Source organism: Onychomys torridus, chromosome 10 (genome assembly GCF_903995425.1).
Source record: "Onychomys torridus chromosome 10, mOncTor1.1, whole genome shotgun sequence".
Lineage (NCBI taxonomy): Eukaryota > Metazoa > Chordata > Mammalia > Rodentia > Cricetidae > Onychomys > Onychomys torridus.
The window spans coordinates 75,483,440-75,504,811 of NC_050452.1; the positions used below are offsets into that span (position 1 = coordinate 75,483,440).

Sequence of the window (21,372 nt, forward strand, 5' to 3'; positions counted from 1 at the left end):
GTTCATTCCAACAGTCTCACTGGGGATACAAAGCACTCTTAAGGGTAGGTTCAATGTCCAGCAGTAGATGGCCAACACAAAATCGAGTCGATGGCATCTCTGGAGGTTCTTTGTCTCATAAGGTTTACTACAGGGCTTTTAAAATTTTTATTGTATTTTTTATTTTATCTCACAGGTCATTTTTGTATACATTATGGCTTCTAGTGTTGTGTTTTTAAAGGATTCTAGTGTATGCAAATATGTGTCTCTGTGTCTATGTGAATTTTGTGCTTTTTCTTTTTCTTTTTGGTTTTTCAAAACAGGGTTTCTCGGTGTAGCTTTGGTGTCTGTCCTGGAACTCCTTCTGTAAATCAGGCTGGCCTTGAACTCACAGAGATCTACCTGGCTCTGCCTCCCGAGTGCTGGGATTAAAGGCATGCGCCACCATCACCTGGCAATTTCATGCTTTTTCTTTGGCTCGTTCTTCTGTTTGTTTTGTCCTATTCTGGCTTGTCTATTTTTGCTTTATCATATTTTATTACTATTCTTAAGATGCCTGTTTGTTTTCCAGTGAAAGACAGAAAGGGTTGGATTCTGGTAAGAGAGAAGGTGGCGTTTATCTCAGGAGTTGAGGGAGGGGAACAATGGTAAGAATATGTTGTATGGAAAATGATCTCTGTTCAATTAAAGAAAAAAATTAAAATTAAAAAAGACAGGAAAAAAGGTAGATTTGGATAAACTGGTAAAATTGGCTAAAGCATAGTGTGTACTGTGGCTCACTCTGGAGCCCTAACTCTTCCTATGAAGCTGTTAGATATGATAGAACTACATCTCCTAAGCTGGTCATGTAGCACCCACAGCATCACTGGCTGTGAAATCCCATTTTCCACGAGAAAGCAAGGTCTGGACATTAGTGTTCAAGCAAGAATGTTGTCAAGGAGACTTCCTGAAGATCTGAATTCTGACGGAAATATTGGCACCCACAATAATAAAGGCCCCGTGTTTCCAGGGTTTGATGTTAATTCAACAGAAACTCTACACTTCTTTCTGTCAACACGCTGACACTTAAAAAGGAAGCAAACACTTTCCAGCACGAGTAACACTGGGAGGCTGCGAAAATTCAGTTGCTTCAGCTTTGTGAGGCTGAAGATCTGGACCACCAGGAAAGTGACTCTGCTACAGCACAGCGCAAACCACACACACAAAATGCCACTGCTGTGCCACAGTAATTTCTGCCTTAACATGGCTCCCACTGCTGCGTGTTCCAGGACTTACTACGTAAAATGTGTACCATGACGTGATGCGGTGTCAGAAAGGTACAGAATGGGCTTCTGTTCAGTATACAAAATTTCTTCTTGAAAACCCAGCTCATGTTGAGAATTATGTTGACAGGGTATGCTTTTTTCTTTTTTAAAATGACTTTTGTTTGTTTGTTTTTGTTTTTGTTTTTTGAGACAGGGTTTCTCTGTGTAGCTTTGCGCCTTCCCTGGAACTCGCTTTGGAGACTAGGCTGGCCTCAAACTCAGAGATCCGCCTGCCTCTGCCTCCCGAGTGCTGGGATTAAAGGCGTGTGCCACCAACGTCCAGCAATTTTTTTTTTTTTTTTTGATAACTAAAGAAAAGTGTTTTAAATGGGAAGACATGCCTTTTATACTACTCAAGCAGACATCTGGATAGTAAGGGTGTGACTCAACTCATGGGGTGAGCATAGTTTAAAACAGTCCAACAGAATAAAAATCCAGCTGTGATGCCTTCAGAAAAATCACGTAACATGGACAGAAGAAAACAAAAGAATAAACATTACCCAAGCTGAGGCTACACAAGTACACTTAGAGAGAGCATGAAGTGGGGCTCACACAGCATCTGAAGCTTTGCCAGATGACAGTTCTCGGTGCTGACCCTAAGTGGTTAAGATCTCACTTTATTATCCGGAAAATACCACTTAAGTCTTTCAAAACAAGCAGGTATATTTCTTTGGCTAATACTGTTGCTCCTTACCAGGGCCACAGGCTTAGTCTTCCCAGGCTACTGGTGGCTAACATTAATCTGAGAGGGCGACTCCGTTGTTAATTACACTTCTCTTCCTACAGTCCAAGAGTCAAGTGAAGGGACTGTGTACATTAACCAAACACTCTAATGACAATATTACCTAGTCAAGCCATTAGCCATGAAAGCCAACGTACCAAAGAGTGCATGCAGGCTTGAAGGCTCTGCATTTTGAGTTTACTTAGCAAAGCTTCTTAGTTAGTCACAATAGACTCCTACTGTGAGCAAATGTGTCTTAACATTTAATTACAAAATCAATTTGGCATGAAACATAAGCACATTGGTTATTAAAAGTAAGTAAGACATGAAAGGAGTTTTTCTTGCCTTGGAGAACGACTTCTCAGGGGTGAGAACAGGATGACCACATGGCTGCGTACTGCTATGGCCTGAAAAGAACAGCATAGAGTTGTTTGTGAGACAACTGAAGTTACAAGGGAGACATGGAAATTATCCAAGATACGTAACTCTGAAGATGCAACTCAACCAAAAATTCTGATACAGGGCCAGTGAGATGGATCAAGAGGGTGAGTGCTTGTCACCGAGACTGGAAACACCTGGGCTGATGAGATCCAACACCTGCAGGCTGTCCTTTGACCCCATTCATGCACGATGGCATCAGTGTGTGTGCACACACTACACAAATAAACAAATGCATAAAACTTCAAAGAATTCTGATCCATATGAAAAAAGAAACCCTGTATTTCTAAGAATGTTATTTTTAATTATACACGAAAAAGGTCAGAATACAAATGCCATAAGCCAAGTAAGCTGAATAAAATATAGAATGGCTTAACTTAAAAACAAACAAAAAACCACATCCAAATTCTTTTTTGAGACAGGGTCTCCCATGGCACAGACTGGCCTCCAACTTGGTATATATTCAGAATGCCCCTGAGTGCTTTATCCTCCTGCCTCGTCTCACAAGTGCTGGGATTACAGGTGTGCACCACCACACCATGGGGAGTGTAACCAAATCCCTAAGAGAAAACAGTATATACAAAAGCTGATTTCCCTTTGTAGGTATATTACTTATATCTCCAATTCCAGTGCTTGGGAAGCAGAGGCAGGAGGATTGCTATGAATATGGAGCCAGCCTGGACTACAGAGGGAGACCCTGCACCAACTCCCACAAAACAAGCTGTGTGGGACTGAATGATTCAGGCAGGTATGGAAGGGAGCACCATTACCATGTGACAGGTGTGGAACTGAACTCACTCTACCCCTGTACGGGAGAGGACACCTGCTTGGTTCATTTCCCAAAGTGCCTTAGCACAGGCACCACACGTGGATAAATGGAAAAGTACTTAAGTACATTCTAGATAAAATACTGATTTTTTTTTTCCTCTTTGCAGTACACGAGTCCCAGGCTTCTATCTGAGAATGACCTGCACGTAATCCTGGTGGGAGGATGAAGGCTGAAGCAAAATTTCATGAACATATTTCTGTAAGTTTGTAGTTGGTGTTACAGACACCCCAGGAATGAAAGAAACATAATACATTTTAGAACGCCAGGAAAAATAATCGAAAGAGCCTATCAAAAACAAGCTACTAGATCTAGAAGTCCTCCAGGCACACCTAAGACACCATAGGGAGGTGTTTGCAGCCTCCCCTTGTCCTTTTTAACTCTTTCCCTTCCTGGTCCCACAGAACTTAGTTCCAGGGAGTCAAGCCAGAGAGCAGACAGAGGTGCTCTCCACAAGGTGTGGGCCCTGGACAGACAGACAGGCAGGCAATGTTCTCCTCAGTGTTTTGTGAGCTCGTCTACTTGAAAGGAACTGATGGAGAGCAGGGAACCAACCTTTGGCTCCAAGAGACACACTGCTCTGGTATGGTTTCCAGCAGTTGCTGCTGGCGTCGGGTGTTACCCTCTCCGACCGTGAAAGACTCTGCACACCAAGGACAGAGTTCACAGTGCTCCAGTTCACCCACATCCCTCTGCGTCCAATGTCTCTCCCAGCATTAGCAATCAAAGCTAGATTTGTAGGTCCTGATTATAACACACTGGGAATCAGATTTTCTGGGTTTAAACTTTAGACTTACTCTTCATTAACTTCGTGGCTGTGGTGGTTTGAAAGAAAATGGCCCCCAAAGAGAGTGGTACTGTTAGGAGATGTGGCCTTGTTGGAAGAAGTGTGTCACTGCAGAGATGGGCTTTGAGGTCCTTATATGCTCAAGATACCACCCAGTGTCTCAGACCACTTCTTGTGATGTAGGACTCTCAGCTACTGCTCCAGCACCGCATCTGCCTGCATGCTGCCATGTCCCACCATGATGATAATGGACTGAACCTCTCAACTGTAAGTGAGCCACCACAATGAAATGTTTTTCCTTTAGAAGAATTGCCATGGTTATGGTCACAGCAATAGAAACCCTGACTACGACAGTGGGCTTGGGCAAAGTCATCAAGCTTCTCGGTGCCTCAGTTGCTCTTTCACTGGGCACTGCTATGAAGCAATACAACAGTAATTTTAGAACGATCTGTTTACAATGAGGATTAAAGCACTCGCAGGAAGGCTTCATCTAAATGAGCATTACAGGCAACGGCTACCTCAGCTCTTCCACTGCTTATGCCATATGCCACCACGTGAGGTAGACACTTGTTTGCACACTGACGAACCCACAGTGCCCAGGAGACATCTCGTCAGAACCGCATTTGACACTACTAGTATTTTACTGATGGGAAATGTAGGCTTAGATAAGCATTAGGGGACTTTCTGAGGACACACAGACTCTTCAGGTCCACTGGATATATACTTCTGCTCTGCTATTTTTCTAATATATACTGAGTTTCAGAGCTGTTATCACTTAATAGAGTATTTTCACTTAGATCCTGTAAAACATTCTAGAAAGTTAAGAAAAAGTTTAGTGATAGTATCCAACTTGCTGTCCAGAAGAAAGTCACCTCTCCATAAGCCCTGTTAAAGTAAATGTGTCTGTCATACCGTTGGCTTTGGTGAGCTTGGGTGCCGAGATAGCAGGTCTCGTTGATCTAGGCACCACCGGACAACCATCTCTGTAGGACACAAAAAGAAAGAACAGTCACAAAAGGTTTCAGAAGCTTCACATTAGGACTGAGTCTAGGCACGCTGCCAAGTGTGGACAGGATCTAATGAAATTCTTCATGTGTGTCTGTAACTCAGTGCCCCCATGGTGAGATGAAAGATAGACGCAGGATAATCCAATGATCTTGGGAACTTGCAAGCCAGCCTGATGTATGCCATAGTGAACAAGAACCCCTCTCCAATGGAGTGAAAAGTGAGATCTACACTATATGTCTCAGTCAGGGTTTCTAGTGCTACGAAGAGACACCATGACCATGACAACTCTTATAAAGGAAGACAATTAATTGGGTGGCTTACAGTTTCAGAGGTTTAGTCCACTATCACCATGGTGGGACACGGTGGCACAGAAGCAGACATGTGCTAGAGAGGTAGCTTAGAGTTCTACATCTTGCAGGCAACAGGAAATGGCCTGTCACACCGGGCATGGCTTGAGCATACATGAGACCTCAAAGCCCGCCTCCACAGTGACACACTTCCTCTAACAAGACCATACCTCCTAACAGTGCCACTCCCTTTGGGGGCCGTTTTCCTTCAAACCAGCACACTAGGTGAGATGTATACCCACTCCTCCCCCACCCTCTCCTCACAAAAATTAAAAAAAGAAAAGAAAATGAAGGATGCCTTTTTTCTTTTCTGTTCTCCATTTCCTTCTCACTTAGGCTGGCCTCAAGTTTGTTCTGCAAGGGAATGTGAACCACCGATCTTCTCACTTCTGGTTCCCAAGTGCAGGGGTTATAGGTACGGACCACCATGCTCAGCAAGTACCACTGTTCTTAGTACTGTTGTTATTGACAGAGCTGGAGACTGAACTGTGTCTCCACTGAGAATTAACTCCTCTACATAATCTTTCTTCAGGTTTCAGTTCAGCACTTCATCCTAGTGCTCATGCCACTTGGGAACATGGTAATTGAACTGACTGCACAACTTAACTCTGTGGACAGTTCAAAGTAAGTTTACCAAGTTTTTATATATAGACCCCTTGATATGAATATGCTTTTCTTTTAGATTAGGGTGAAAAAAAAACAAAAACCCAAAAAACCTTGTTCTAAGAATCAACGAATAGTACTACTCAAGGTCAAGAGCAGTCACAAAGTGAGCAAGCACACTGGGGATAGGGTTAGCATACCACCTTGCTAACACTCAAGGATACCTAAGAGGCACTGTGATGGCAGATGCACTATACCACACACTCTCAGCACACTGGTATGCTCCTGCTGGGCTGCTTAAGATTGCAAGGTCTTTATACCTTTAACATAGGTTATTTCTCAAGGTTCTGTTTGCAAGGAGCAGCCCCTTCAACAAACCGAAGCAAACCAACCCAACCAGACTCTCTTCATAGGCTGCTATGAAGTGAGGGGTTCCTCAGGTTGCTTTGGTAATAATCCTCTCTGTGACAGAACCTCTGCTGTGGTCTCCATCAGACCCATGCACACCTTTTCTAGGAACTCTGGACAAACGTGGAACCTACACCACGCTCATGCTGCCTGCTGTGCCATTAGCAATAAAAGTCCTTTGATTTCTAAAGGCACATCTGCTGGAATCCATGAAATAACAGCAGCCAGGGTCACCAGTTTGCAATTAACTAGGGTAAACTCTCCCCCCCCCATTATAGCTCCTGACATGTACTGTCACCACAAATGTCCACCCACCCATCTATTATTGCTTCTACTATTTGTCATGGACTATGGTGGTGACAGTGCAGAGCTGAAGAACATGGAGGACATTACTACGACGTCTGTTGAGATAGCAGTTAAGACAGAGGGAACAGAATATCACTCCAGGACAGACTGAAGAGTGCTCCCTGATTCTGAGGTAAAACATCCAGTCTATACCTAAGTTTGACAGTGATGTGAAGGGCTAGAGAGATGGCTCAGAGGTTCAGAGCACTGGCTGCTCTTCCAGAGGTCCTGAGTTCAATTCCCAGCCAACCACATGGTGGCTCACAACCACCTGTAATGAGATCTGGTGCCCTCTTCTGGCCTGCAGTCATAACATGCTGTATACATAATAAATAAATAAATCTTAAAAAAAAAAAAAAAAAAGCCGGGCGGTGGTGGCGGCGCATGCCTGTAATCCAAGCACTCGGGAGGTAGAGGCAGGCGAATCGCTGTGAGTTCAAGGCCAGCCTGGTCTACAGAGTTAGTCCAGGACAGGCTCCAAAGCTACAGAGAAACCCTGTCTCAAAAAAACCAAAAACCAAACCAAAACAAAACAAAAAAAGACAGTGATGTGAATTCCCACAAAATGTTTTCTCTTTCCCATTTATTCCCCTTCACCAAGGAAAACAACAGTGTATCAATCTAAAGGTTAGACTCACAGAGAGTCAGGTCAGGGAGAAGGGGAAAGTACATAATCTACAAAGAACAAGCAAGTTTATCAATGGTTTTACTATTACACTTGTATTTGGAAAGTATTATTCATAGACACAACTGTCAATTTTCCCTTCACATAGCTTGGCTTAGTCTACAACCTAGAAAGCCTGGATTCATGGGCGCCGTGGGAGGAATGATGCTTCCCAAAGATGTCTGTATTCTTATGATTAAGCCATAGGCTAGAGAACCTGTGAGATGCCACTTCACAGAGCAAAAGAAATGGACCTTCAACGTGGATTATAAGGACCCTGCTGTCATTGCTGGAGCCCTAACAAGTCAAAGATGAGGCAGGAAAATCAAAGCCAGAGGAAGAGACTGGCAACAGAAGTAGGCAGTCTGGAGGTGCTGCCTTTGGCCATGGAGGGGGCAAGGAGCCAAGGAGAGTGGTAAGGGCAAGGAGACTGGATTCTTCTTATAACCTGCAGAAGGAATATAATCCAGTGGACGCCTTGACTTTATCCCAGTGAGATCCATTTCTATTTCTGACCTCAAAAACTTCCGAGATGATAATCTTGGGTTGTTTACAGTAATCTGTTTATAGTAATTTGTTAGAAAAGCCCTAGGAAATCAATACCCATGTTTTCTTAACACTTTTCCTCTACAAGTGAGGGAAGGTGCTGTTTGCATTTAATGCTGTGGGCATGGCTCCTCTGTGCCTCAACAGCTGACCTGAGTTCCAGGAGGGCTGATGCCACTCTACTGCTGGGAATGAGGCCTAACTGCCCAAAGCTACCTGGTTTATTTCTGTCTGCAGTTCAGAGACTGGTCCCCTCGAAGGCTAGGCACACTGGTTATCAGTGGTGGCTGCAGAGATTTCTGCTTGAAGATGGCTCTAGACAGTGTGGTGTGCAGGTTTGAGACACATAACTGACACACTCATCTGACCACCATAGAGAAAACTGATACAAACAGGGGACAATGGCAAACAGCAGAACAAACCTGATGACTACCTTATTATTACTTTGGAAATTATGCCAAACAATACATTCCCTCTCTTGGCCAAACAGAACTGAGCTGTATTCTGTTACTTGCAACTGGAGACATTCTGATATGTGCTACCTGGACTCATGCTGCAACACTCGGCTGCTCGGTTACCTGGCTCTACCAGAACTCTGGTCTACATCACTCTGGGATGGCTGTGGATGCCCGGTACCTTGTTGCTTTCAGCACCACTGAAGGAAGCGACAGGTCCAATGCTCTGTTTGCTTCTTCCAAAGTCATTCCTTGTGTGCTGACTCCATTCACATAATGGATGATATCCAGGAGCTGCAGGTTACCTTCCACAGCTGCAGCCGACTGTGGGTTAATGTCACTAATATATACCACTTTGTGTGGACTGCCATGACCTCCAGACAGGGAAAATCCTTCACAGAGCAGAAAACAATTGTTTCTCAGTCACGGGAGTCTTACTTTTAATTATGCTAAGAAAGTCATACTGAACAAAGCCTGTGCTTTTCTTACCTAACTCCTCGTCACGGCATGTTACTGTAATGTCAGGCAGCAAATGGGGAAACACTGGCATCCTGGGTAGCTCTAGAATCCGCCCAAGAACTAATCTGACCGTCTTCGGTGAAGCTCGCAGCAGATTCACTGCATCGGTGTGGGTCATATTTGAAACATCTGTATCATTAACCTACAAAATGAGAGAGGCAAACTAGGACTGCTTTTCAGAACAGGAAATCTGATTATAACCTGCATTAGCCAATAAGAGATTTATGGTGATGTAGTCTCTAATTTATTAGAATCCTGTTCCCTGCAGAAAGCATAGGGACAACAATCAAGCCATTATAAACAACATGAAGTTGCCAACAAATGTACACAGACCTTATTGCTTTGCTAATGTAGAAGTTTTATCTTTCAGAACTTAGGAGACTTGCTGTCTCATGCACTTGAGAGACCCAGGAGAGATTACAAGGACTTCAGTTGGAGTAATTCCCAAACAGCTTCGTATAAAGGCTGTGGTGGAGAGGATCTTCTGATCCTCCTGTCTCCACATTCCAAGTGCTGGGATTACAGGTTCGTGCCACTGAGTTAGGTTTATGTAGTAATAGGGCTTGAACCGAGGGCTTCATACAAGCTACACATATGCTACCAATTTGGCTACATTTTCTTCCCCCTCTTTTTGGAGACAGGGTCTTATGTTGAACTCATGTAGTCAAGAAAGACTTTGATTCTTGGTCCTAATGCTTCTACCTCCCAAGTGCTGGGATTACAGGCACGGGACACTCTGCCTTGCTGAAGCCTTCATGTTTAAAGTGGTAGGGAATGAAAATATAAACCAGAGAAACAGTGTCATATTAATTCAACTTCCTTCCTTCTCCAGTGTTGACTTGCTTTGGGTCACTGATAGGGTCTGGAGGTAGCTCAAGTTTTTTCCCCAAAGACTCATGTGTTAGAAGCTAGGTCTTCAGTGGTAGGGCCTTTAGATGGTGAAGACTAGTCAGGGGGTATACCTGTAGAAGGAGCAGTGGGATCCCAGACTCCCTGGCATCCTTTTGAGATACGATCTCTTTCTCTTACACAGGTATGTGGTAGTTCAAATGTCATTGACTCCCATAAGCTTATGGGGAGTGCCACTCTTCAGAGGTGTGGCCTTGTTGGAGGAAGTATGTCACTGTAGGGACAGACTTTGAGGACTATGTTTAAGCTGTGTCTAGTTCCAGTTCACTTCCTGTTGCCTATGGATTGAGATGTACAACTCTCAGCTCCTTTTCCAGCACCATGTCTGCCTGCATGCTGCCATGTCCCACCATGATGACAATGGACTGAACCTCTCAACTGTAAACCACTCAATTAAATGTTTTCCTTTGTAAGAGTTGACATGGTCATTGTGTCTCTTCACAGCAATAGACACCCTAACTAAGACAGGCATGATGCCTTCACTAGAGCTGAGTTGCCGGTACCATGTCCTTAAAGCTCCCACACTGTGAGCTAACTAAACTTCTTTTCTTTTTAAAGTTGGCTTGTGTAAGGAATTTCACAATAGTAACAAAAATGGATTAGGACATTTGTACAAATATCCCTATTCCCCTTTAATGTCTCCTTTAAAACAGTATTTAATGCATATGAGTGTTTTGCTTGGATCCATGTGTATACCATTGTGTGCCTGATGCCTGAAGAGGCCAGAAGAGGGCACTGAGTTCCCTGGAGCTGGAGTTATAGAAAGTTGTAAACCAACATGCTGGTGTTGGGAATCAAACCCAGGTCCTCTAGAAGAGCAGCCTGAGTTCTTAAACCACCAAGCTGTCCCTCCAGCCCCCAACTGCCTCACCTTTACTAGGCGGTCTCCCGGCTTCAGCCTTCCATCAGCCTTGGCTGGATCCTGTACAACATCATGGACATAACAACCAATACTCTGACTGCCTTTGGTTACTGTAAAGCCCAGACTTCCTTGCTCTGATTTAATCAGGGTAATGGGCAGCTCTACTTCCTAGAGAAAGAACAGATTGATTTAAGGTTGGCTACTTTGTCTACAGGCAAACACACATGAATACTGTCACCCTTGGTTAAGAGAGGACAAACCCAAATCTTAAGTTTACTTAACTTGGTCATGAGAAATCTTCTCAATTCTAGATAGAATGTTCCTTTCTTTCCAAGCATGTAACATTTTGAAGTATGCAGTTATGTGTCTGTCTCCAGATTCTTTCCCTCCCTCCTTCCTGCTGTTCTTCATCTTTATTGTTTTCTATCCGGAAGAGCTAGGATTGGGTCCAGAACATCAGACATGCCAGGCAAGGCGTTCCCCACTGAGCTGTACCTCAGCCCCTGCCTTCGTTCTTGCATATACAGTAGTATAAACAAGGAGGCAGAGCGAGGGCACTCTGAGGATCAACACTGAGGTTTTAGAGGGAAAGGTTTAGAAAAATCCTCCACATTTTTAACCAACCAAGACAGAAGGCAGGAGACACAGAAGGAAGCTTTGTTTGCTATTGTTTTTGTAAAACTATGAAGTAGCTGGATGAGTGTGGGCCACAGCTTCATTTAATTAAGATGTGCAACAAACAAGAGATTTCAGCTGGGAATGGAGGATGCTTCTATGGCCAAGGACAGACTTTATTGCTAAGAGTGACACACACTGAGATACACACATAGACAGACAGACAGACAGACAGACAGACACACACACACCCTACCACACAATTACAGGAAAATGAAAATTATGAAAAGACTATTTTGGTTCAAAATCCTTATGGTTTGGGGATGGTAAGATTATAGGTATAGCCCTTCCTTTTTTTTCCTTACTTGTTTTATGATTTTTGACATAAACATCTATTACTTGGCTAATAAACAGTGGAAAAAGGCTGACTTTAAATTCATGTAAAAGAATTCTCATGTTGGAAGTTTTTTCCTAAGCTTGATTTGCAGGCTTAGAAATTTTAAGGCTTTAAGGTGGGGGCATTAAAACTGGGGAAAGGGATGGGAGGACAAGGTTGAAGAGGAACAGGAGAGGGATAACTAACATAAGAATGCTGAAAAAGCTGTATGGAAATCTACTGTTTTAAGGTTCATATGTGCATGTTATTTTTCATAAGAAAGTTTAGTTGGAATTTCTGAGGCTAATACTTCTTCCACAAACCACAGACTATCAAATAAAAAAGTCCAGTGCCAAGTGTCGCATACTTCCCCACGAACTGTTTCCCAAAAACACACAAGCTACCTCAATGCTCTTGGTTAGCCACCAGAACTTGATGGTAAGACCCAGTTGCTGAAGATACCACATACCGTCGTCACAGGACACGGAAAGGTCATTGTTACTGACAAGAAAGCTTCTTCCCTCCTGGCTAGCTTTCCTGGTACTGGAAGGGGCTGTGCAGGCTGCTGGGGGAAACCATCAACAGCCTTACCCAGCTGGGAACCTGTAAGTTATAACAGTGACCAGCAATGCAGGAGATGCCATTGTGCAAGAGTGGCGCAGATGTTATGGGAGTGACCAAACGCTCTCTGACTGGACTTAGGGCCCACTCAAGGGGAGACACAAGCTGTGGTGGTTGGAAAGAAAATGGCCCCCAAAGGGAGTGGCACCAGTAGGAGGCAGAACCTTTTTGGGGGAAGTGTGTCACTGTGGGGGTGGGCTTTGAGGTGTCTTTTACTCAAGCTTCCCTCATGTCACTGTCAGTTGACTTCCTGCTGCCTGCAAGACGTAGGCCTCTCAGTTCCTCCAGCACCACAGGCATGCTGCCATGCTCCCTGCCACGGTGACAATGGACGGAACCTCTGAGACTGTCAGTGAGCCTCTCGATGAAATGATTCCTCCTTTCTAAGAGTTGCCATGGTCACAGTGTCTTTTCACAGCAACAAAAGCCCTAAGATACATGCCCAGTACTGTAAATCATGCCAAGAATACAACGTTGGAATGTTCGCAGGCTCCAGATATCAATCTACTACTATTCTTTTGGTAAATCTCAGTGCCTTTTAGACCTCATCAGGGAAGTTCCTTTGCACAGTGAAAAACAGTTAGTGCAGATGCTCAAACTGGCCGAAGTACAGAGGCCGTGTGTGGAGTGTTCAGTGTTCGGGCATAAATGGGGCACCTGTATTATAGCCCCTTCCTCAAGGTCCAGGGGCCAGTTTGGAAGAGAGGGTGGGAAGATTCTAAGCCAGAAATCAGGAAGGACTGGGGTGACACTGTCTTCTGGACATGACAGGGCCACTGTACTGATAAACGCATGGCAGCTGTGGTAGCCTGTCCAAGACCTGTATAAGACTAAGCCAATCAACACTGCAGCAGAGAGGAGGGAGGGATTCATGAGCCCCCACCTCCGGCTGAGGAGCCATTGACAAGCTGATAGGAAAAGAGAGTCAGTTTTCTTTAAGAGTGTGGCCACTGGTAGGTCAACAATGCTCTCATCAGTGGCCCCACATCCCCGAGTACATGGGAAGCACAAACTGGACTTGGTGGGTTATTTAGAAAAAAGAAGGAGACTTGAGCTTGGGTAGAGATGAGGGATGGGAATGGATCTGGGAGGAGTACAGGGGAAAGAATGGGTTAATGTGATCAAAATACATTTTATGCATGTATGAAGTTCTCAAAGTGTATATATGTATGTATGTATGTATATATATATATATATATATATAGTTTTAAGGCTACTACTACAGAGTGAAGATTCCAGTTATATACACAAACTTAAAAGTATATTCAAGTATTATAAACTCACTAACTCATGATGGGAAGAGAGTTTAGTCAGGAACGTGCTTTCTACACAAGCATGAGGCCTGGGCTGGACCCCCACATAAAGCTGGTTGTACTTATAGTCTCAGCGCTGAGAGGGGAAGACAGGGGATCCCTGGGACATGCTGGCCAGCTAGTCATCCCAATTTGTGAGTTCTGGGACAGTGGGGGACCCTGTTTCAAAGGAACTGGACAGCACTTATGGGTAACAGTACTCAGGACTGTTCCTCTGGTCTTCACATGTATGTGTCTACACACATCTTTAAACCCTCACCCCCCCACACTCAGTAGGTACAAGCCAGGTATGATGGTGCATGCCTATAATTCCAGCACCAAAGAAGCAGTGACAAGCTGATCTCTGGAGCTCACTGGCCAACCAGCTTTAGCCCATTTGGCCAGCTCCAGACAAACGAGACTGTGTCAAAAAATCAAAATGGATGGCTCCAGAAAAACAATGCCTGAGGTTGACCTCTGGTCTCCACATGCACATGCACACACATACACCCACATGAGACACATCCACATGCATGTGTGCACACATGCACACACACATAAAATCAGTAGGTACTTCACAGAGATTCAAGAAATAAAAACAACAATAAAGAGCTGTCTAATGATTAGCATTGTCTAAACGCTGTGCTAGGAGTTTTGTTTATATGGTCATTAACTGTTCCCAGTCTTTTGAAGTCAGCAGCCCACTGTGTAGCCAAAGTTCCTAGGAATCAGAAGAATTTGGGTATTTGTCTGCAGGTGTCTGCCAAGATGGCAGCAAGGCAGTGAGAAAGTCAGGCAGCATATGTATTTTCCATCTGCCCGAATTTCTCACCAGGGAAACAGCAGAGAGGGCTGCCATTCATTTAGGGAGCGTGACATGAACTGGTCTACAACACAGCTTTTCTCCAGCTGACAGAAAAAGCATACATACATCTATACCTTCATTGAGAAAGATGACAATTGTTTTACTGTCTGTAATAGAGAAAGCAGCTCACCAGCTCAGAGTCTTCCAGGTGGTTTCCCAAGTCATTTTTCAAAGTGGTCAAGTTTTCTGGTTTGCTCAGCTCAGAAGCAAGATGTGTATAGTATTTCCCAACCGAGTCAGAAGCAGCAAATTCTGACTGGGACTGACAGATCTGTCCAGGACTCACATCCGGAGGGGGGTGACTACAGAGATAAAGGAAGCAGTGTATTTGTGGGTACATCTCAGTGTCAATATTCAGTTTGATGTTTCTGTCTGGTTTTGAGTGAGATCCTCACTAGCTTTTACACTACAGGTTTATTCAATGTCTACAATATGCTAGTATTACCACTTATTTATTCTCTGGACAGGTTCAACTTTCGAATAAGCTCCCTGGGGTGCATAAGGACAGGAAGACAAGCCAGACTTAAGTATATATACTTTCTACTCCTAGTTGTTATTCAAGATGGAGCTAATGTTACCTGGGGTCTAATTTGGATTTCAACCCAGTAAGAAAAGGAGAAAGAAGAACAACATCCTACTCTTGTGGTCATTTACCTGTTGACTTAAATATATTTCCCAAAAGTGGAGACTGAACTTGGGGTTTTATTCATGCTAGACAAGTGCTCTGTTCTTATCTGCTACTTTTTGTAATTTTTTTTTTTTTTTTTTGAGAGAAGGTCTTGCAGATTGTCTAGGCTGCCTTTGTCTCTTTCCTCTCTCAGTCTTCCAAGTACCTGGGATGACAGGACTGCTTCCTGTGGTCACTCTGGATGAAAAAATGGGCATGAATAAAGTGGGGACAAGATGGGAGGAAGGAGGGAGGGAGGTAGGGAGGGAGAATGCAGGAAAGTGTGGCTGGACATAAACACACACAGCCACCAACAGTCAAGGTGTGGATGCATTTTTACCCTGCAGGCTCCTCTGACGCTTTCAAACATTTCCTTTTTCCTGTCTCCTGGTCTTGCCATTTGCAAATCCCATGGCCCCCCACTTGTAATTCTAATCTCCCTGAGTGTCACTACCTAAATAAATCTCATAAATCTCTTTTCTTTCTGGTTAAATTGTATTAAGAAACTTCTTTCCTTTTTTTTTTTCTTTTTTTTCAAGACAGGGTTTCTCTGTGAAGCAGCCTGACTGTCCTGGAACTCACTTTGTAGACCAGGCTGGCCTCAAACTCACAGAGATCCACCTGCCTCTGCCTCATACCACTGCCCAGTGACAAACTACTTTCTTAATTACTAATAAATATGCCCAAGAGAGAGGCAAGTCTTGAGACTGGCTGTCTTGAGAGCTCACTAAATTTGTCAGTCACAACAGCAAGACCTCTAACAAGCCACTGTTTGCCAACCATTCTGAATCCACAAGCATTCCATTCTTTTTTTTTTTTTTTTTCAGAGCTGAGGACTGAACCCAGGGCCTTCAAGCGCTCTACCACTGAGCTAAATCCCCAACCCCCAGGCATTCCATTACTACAAAAACCTGTGCCTGGTCTACACAGAGAAACCCTGTCTTAAAAAAAAACAAAAAAACAAAAACAAAACCCCAAAAACCAAACAAAACCCCCAAAACCCAAACCAAACCTGTATTTATTATGTATATGTATGTGCATGTGTATGAGGGCACCCTGCCCCCCCAGAGCGGGAATTACGTGAGGTTGGAAGCTGTCCTGTATGGGTGCTGGGAACTGAGCCACGCTCCAGCGCCCCAGACATCACATTCTCACAACAACATGTACTGCTGCCACCAGCTGTCTGGACACTCCATGCAACACTGGCAATACCTGTTCTCAAATTCCGGTTTGCTGGGTGTTTTCCGAGGGAGGTAAAACATGGTACAGGTGGGTTCTTCTTGGCTTCTGGGTGCTTCATGTTGACCAGGCGCCTGTGACACCATGTTGCTTAGAGTTTGAGTCAAAGCTGAGGCCAAGGTTACATTTGGTTTCCTGGCTGCAGCTCTCTCATGGTCGTCCTCTCCACTAATGCTGCTGTCACTCAAGCTGTCTCTCCTGGAGGGACACCTGTGCTGTTCCCTGTTTCTGCCAGACGCCTCATTCTCGGCCAAGCTGGTGCCTTGCTCCACTGAGAAGGACATTGGCTGAGGAGGCTCTTTACTGCTGCCTAGAAGTGCTTGTGCTGGAGAGTGGAGCGGAGTCTGAAAGGGACACATCGAAGGGCATCAGGGGGGACAGTGTGCATTAACTTTGGAAACAGTCAGTGACTATGAACCTGCACTTTACACAAAAATATAAACTTTCTGATCATGAACATAATTTATGTTCTTTAAAGGAAAATATTATAAAATGACAACTGCTAATACTGTATGAGTAACAATGTTTCATTTATTACATTATTATTTTGTGTGTATAACTGTGCCAGTGTACAAATGCCACAGTGCATGTGTAAAGGTCAGAGGACCACTTGTGCTTGGTTCTCTCTTTCCACCAAGGGAGGTTCCAGGGACTGAACTCAAGTCCTTGGGCTTGGCGGCAAGTGCCCTTACCAGACTTATTTATATTTTATTTTCAAACTTCATTTATTTCCTTTTATTTTATTTTGCGTGTGTGCATGTGTGCCGTGGCATGTGTGTGGAGCTGAGAGGACCGTTCTGTGAAGTCAGTTCTCTCCTTTCACCTTCACAGGATTTCCAGGGATCCAGACAATGTCAGGCTATACAGCAAACACCTTTACTCACTGAACCATCTTGCCAACATGGATTTATATTTTAAAATTAGAATTCTATTTTGTACCTTGCATCCTATTTCCAAAAATTGGGATTCTATCACGAATATTTTCTAACTAAAAAAAAAAACATTTAATATATCTTGGAAGATTTATTTATGATTTTTTGTGTGCCTGAGTGTATGTACTATACATGCACCACAGGCATGCAGGTCCCGCAGAGGCCAGAAGACGGCGCTGGGTCCTCAGGGACTGGAGTTACAGGCAGTTGTGAACTACTTGATGTGGGCGCTAGGAGCTAAATCTGGGTCTTGGGACCTGAATCCACGTCCTCTGGAAGAGCAGTAAGTGCTCTTCACTGCTCTTTTCTGAAGTTTAAATGTGCTTTGGAAAGAGCTATGACTTTACCATAGTTTTGTGGAGGGCTGCCTTTACTTCAGCCTCCTTTACTGGACACAGTTGTTCACACTAACAGAAATCCAGCTGAGCCTCTCTGCATGCATGAAAACTTCCCTGCGACTTGCTTTTCTTTGCAATTCTCTAGGTTGTCCTGTATAGGCTCTTCTCAAAGGCCTTTTAAAATAAATTTCCAAATTGGTTTCTAGAAAAACTTGATCAAATGATGTACTAAATAAAGCATGCTGCAATCAATCCATCCTATCTGACGCTTCAAATCAATATAGTCTTTGTTTTGTGTGTGTGTGTGTGTGTGTGTCATGAGCCCCTCCCATCTACGACTGACTGACGGTTGGTCCAGTCTTGTGCAGGTAATCAGAGCTGCGGAGATTTCACAAGTGCGATGACCATGTCATGTCCAGAAGACATGTTCTTTGCTGCACACCTCTGCAGCCGTGGCTCTCCACTTCTTCCCCTCCTTTCCCCCGTGTTTCCTGAGCCTCAGGGGGAATAGGGATGACCCATTCAGGGCCAAGCCCTCTACCTACGCAGTCTACACTGGGACAAGTCATGGGCTTCTGCACTGATGGAGGCCACAGGAAGAAGTTTCCCTGAGAGGCTGGGCATCCACTAACCTCAGATGATGCTTAACTCTCAATTTTATCCCGACCCAAGTGACAAGAGCTGTTCTTGGTTCAGCCGTGAACAGATGGGCACAAAACCTGTGTAATTGATTGCTTTGACAAGCCCAGTATGCTTAGAAAACAAATTCCTGAAACTCAAGCTCCCTACAAGTTCAGAATTAGAAGAGAGTGGAAAGTGAACTGTATTACAAATATGGAATGTGCAGGAAGAGTCTGGCACATACAAGAAGATGGCTCCTCGTTCAGCATCGAGGTGTGAAACCCGTACTCCAACCTGAGAGGAAACACCAGCCACCAGCAACTGCTGCTTAGCACACCGTAGACAGATAATCTACAGCAACAGAAACTAATGTCCAACAACCTTACCGGAAACGCAGTATCAATTTCTGGTAGCACACCGGGTGGGGGTCTGCAGAGGAGCAAGGACACTTCAGGAGCTGTTCCCCTGAGGGCAGATATGACTTCCTGGAGCCATGTGAGAAAAAATGGCAGAGGAAGATAGAGGTAAGTCAGAAGGAAGTAAGGACAGCTCACCCACTGGGCCATCTGCAGATCCCTGAAATGCTGCTCCTGTCCCACAATCCTGGCTCACCTGCTGAGACAGTCCTTTCAGTGAGGCTCCGTTCACTTTCAATATAACATCTCCAACATCAATTTTTCCACTTTCTGCAGCTGGCTGTCCAGGGAAGAGCTTTTTAACCCTTACTATGCTGGCATTGATTTGTTCTGGTATAAGATTATCTTCTCGAGAAAAACTGAATCCTAGGCCCGAGCTATTCTTGAACAGTTTGACCTCAAATGTATTATCTAGGGGGGAAAAAAAGTTCAATGTTATCAAGTGTGTATATACAAACACACACTTTTATATGCACTTTTTTTTTTTTTTTTTTGATTTTTCGAGACAGGGTTTCTCTGTGTAGCTTTGCGCCTTTCCTCGATCTCGCTCGGTAGCCCAGGCTGGCCTCGAACTCACAAAGATCCGCCTGCCTCTGCCTCCCGAGTGCTGGGATTACAGGCATGCGCCACCACCGCCCGGCTTTATACGCACTTTTAAAGAAGCCTAATTCGGCATGCTTTTATCAGAACTTACTGCACTAACACACTCTCTTCCTATCATTAGGAAATCTTAAGTTTTGATCTTGTGTAATGTGATGTGTGTGTGTGTGTGTGTGTGTGTGTGTGTGTGTGTGTATGTACGAAAGCCAGAGGCTGATGTCAAGTATTCTTCTCTGTCACTCTCCACCTGTTTTATTTTTTGAGACAGGGTCTATCGCAGACCCTGGAACTCACTGATTTATTACTGGCCACCAGTTAATATTACAGATGTGTCCACCATGCCCAGTTTTCACACGGGTGCTGGAGATCCAAAATTGTAACTTCATGCTTGCTTTGCAAACACTGATGGACTAAGCCATCTTCCCAACCCCATTCATAAAACTTGGGTTAACTGTTTGAATGGGAAGTGTTTGCTTCAGCAAGGTTCTCTCAGTGGGGCGTATGTTTCAATGTCACATGTTTTAATGGGAGTATATTAAGTTAAAAAGGGGGAGGAAAGGACTACAAGGGAGTTCAGGTATGAAGAGAGACCTTAAGAATACCAAAACAGCCAGGTGGTGGTGGCGCATGCCTTTAATCCCAGCAGTCAGGAGGCAGAGCCAGGCGGATCTCTGTGAGTTCAAGGCCAGCCTGGGCTACAGAGCAAGAGTCAGGACAGACACCAAAACCACACAGAGAAACTCTGTCTCAAAAAAAAAAAAAAAAAAGAAAAAGAATGCCAAAACAAATGCTAGGTTGAAATGAGGGGAAAGAAATTGATACTGCAATGTTTTGGTAAGGCCTAGTTTAATCCAGATAAGTTATAATGACATTCTAACAAAATTCTCACAGATAAAATACATTAATAGAATTAAAAACAGAAAAAAACTTACACAAAGAAAGAAGTAAAGATGATTATGATTAAGGAGGTACATTATCTTTAAATTCATAGTCAAACCACAAATATAGGATGTTCTATGTTTTGGACTGATGCATGGTTACTGAGATTTGTGAAATGAACAGAAATTAAATTAAAAGAAGAAACATTTCCTGTATACCACCACCATCAATTCTAAGTAAGTTCTGTAAACTGCTGAAGGGATCTCAGCGCCGAGGGCACACCAGCCTCACGAGAACTCACAGCATCAGCCTTCAGTTCTTGGCTTGTTACAATTACTATTATGTCTATATAGGCTGGCACATTGTTAAGAAGAGCAGCATTTGGGAAAATAGATTCCTGTACAGGGTAACCCTAAATAGAAATATAAAAACTTTAGAGTTAGGTGTGATGGCAAATGCCTGTAATCCCAGCACTTGGGAAACTGAGGACAACATGGGTATACAGTGAGTAATAAGGCCAACTTGAATTATGAGTAAAATCCTCTCTCAAATCCAAACCCCTAAACAAACAAACAAACCAACATAAATTTAAGGTGCAGGTGGTTTTGGAATCATTCTCTACAATTATCTATACTTGGTTTTTCCTTACCAAATTTCATTTAAGATTTAACAACTATGTACTGTGGCTGTTGATAATCTGCTATTTGAGGCGAGAAGGCTGCTCTGTTATTAATGAGACATGAATCATGTATCCACAAACTACATGAACATTTCAGGATAAATTATTGCTGTGTGTAAAAAATGGACAGCTATCTAAGGCATTATTAAATGGCCACATTCAGACACAACTTCATTTTCCTAATTCTTCAAGTGTGTTTTGGTCAGGCTGGTGCTGCCTGAGTTTTATAATTGACAAGAACAGAGATACTGAGGTATGAATTCTAACCCAACATGTAAACACTGTACTTTGAATGGGCTGAAATTTTAGTGACGTGACCTGAACCACAAGGCCTGACCTTCAGTAACAAAGCTGTAGTCTTTGACATGAGCTGTTTTCTTCACTGTCTTTGCTGGGGTTTGATCTTGGCCATCCTGGTCTGGAGGGGTGCACTGTGGGCTTGCAGGGTCGTGTTCTTTGGATGTCAGTGACTGCCCCTTTTCTAACAACAGATGAACCACCTGAGAAAATG

At 43.8% G+C, this 21,372-nt stretch overlaps 1 protein-coding gene across 5 annotated transcripts in view; it reads right to left on the bottom strand.

The window, feature by feature from the left end:
- Ptpn13 (protein tyrosine phosphatase non-receptor type 13) overlaps positions 1 to 21,372 on the bottom strand; it is a 176,488-nt gene that overhangs the window by 24,320 nt on the left and 130,796 nt on the right. For all 5 annotated transcript variants that reach the window (XM_036200765.1, XM_036200763.1, XM_036200767.1 and 2 more), the window contains 10 exons: positions 21,199 to 21,361; positions 18,900 to 19,114; positions 18,674 to 18,772; positions 16,370 to 16,740; positions 14,621 to 14,792; positions 10,731 to 10,889; positions 8,921 to 9,092; positions 8,613 to 8,823; positions 4,968 to 5,038; positions 2,350 to 2,411 (listed from right to left, as the gene is read on the bottom strand). In XM_036200765.1, coding sequence (XP_036056658.1) covers positions 2,350 to 2,411; positions 4,968 to 5,038; positions 8,613 to 8,823; positions 8,921 to 9,092; positions 10,731 to 10,889; positions 14,621 to 14,792; positions 16,370 to 16,740; positions 18,674 to 18,772; positions 18,900 to 19,114; positions 21,199 to 21,361 — 1,695 coding nt within the window. The remainder of the gene's footprint in view (positions 1 to 2,349; positions 2,412 to 4,967; positions 5,039 to 8,612; positions 8,824 to 8,920; positions 9,093 to 10,730; positions 10,890 to 14,620; positions 14,793 to 16,369; positions 16,741 to 18,673; positions 18,773 to 18,899; positions 19,115 to 21,198; positions 21,362 to 21,372) is intronic.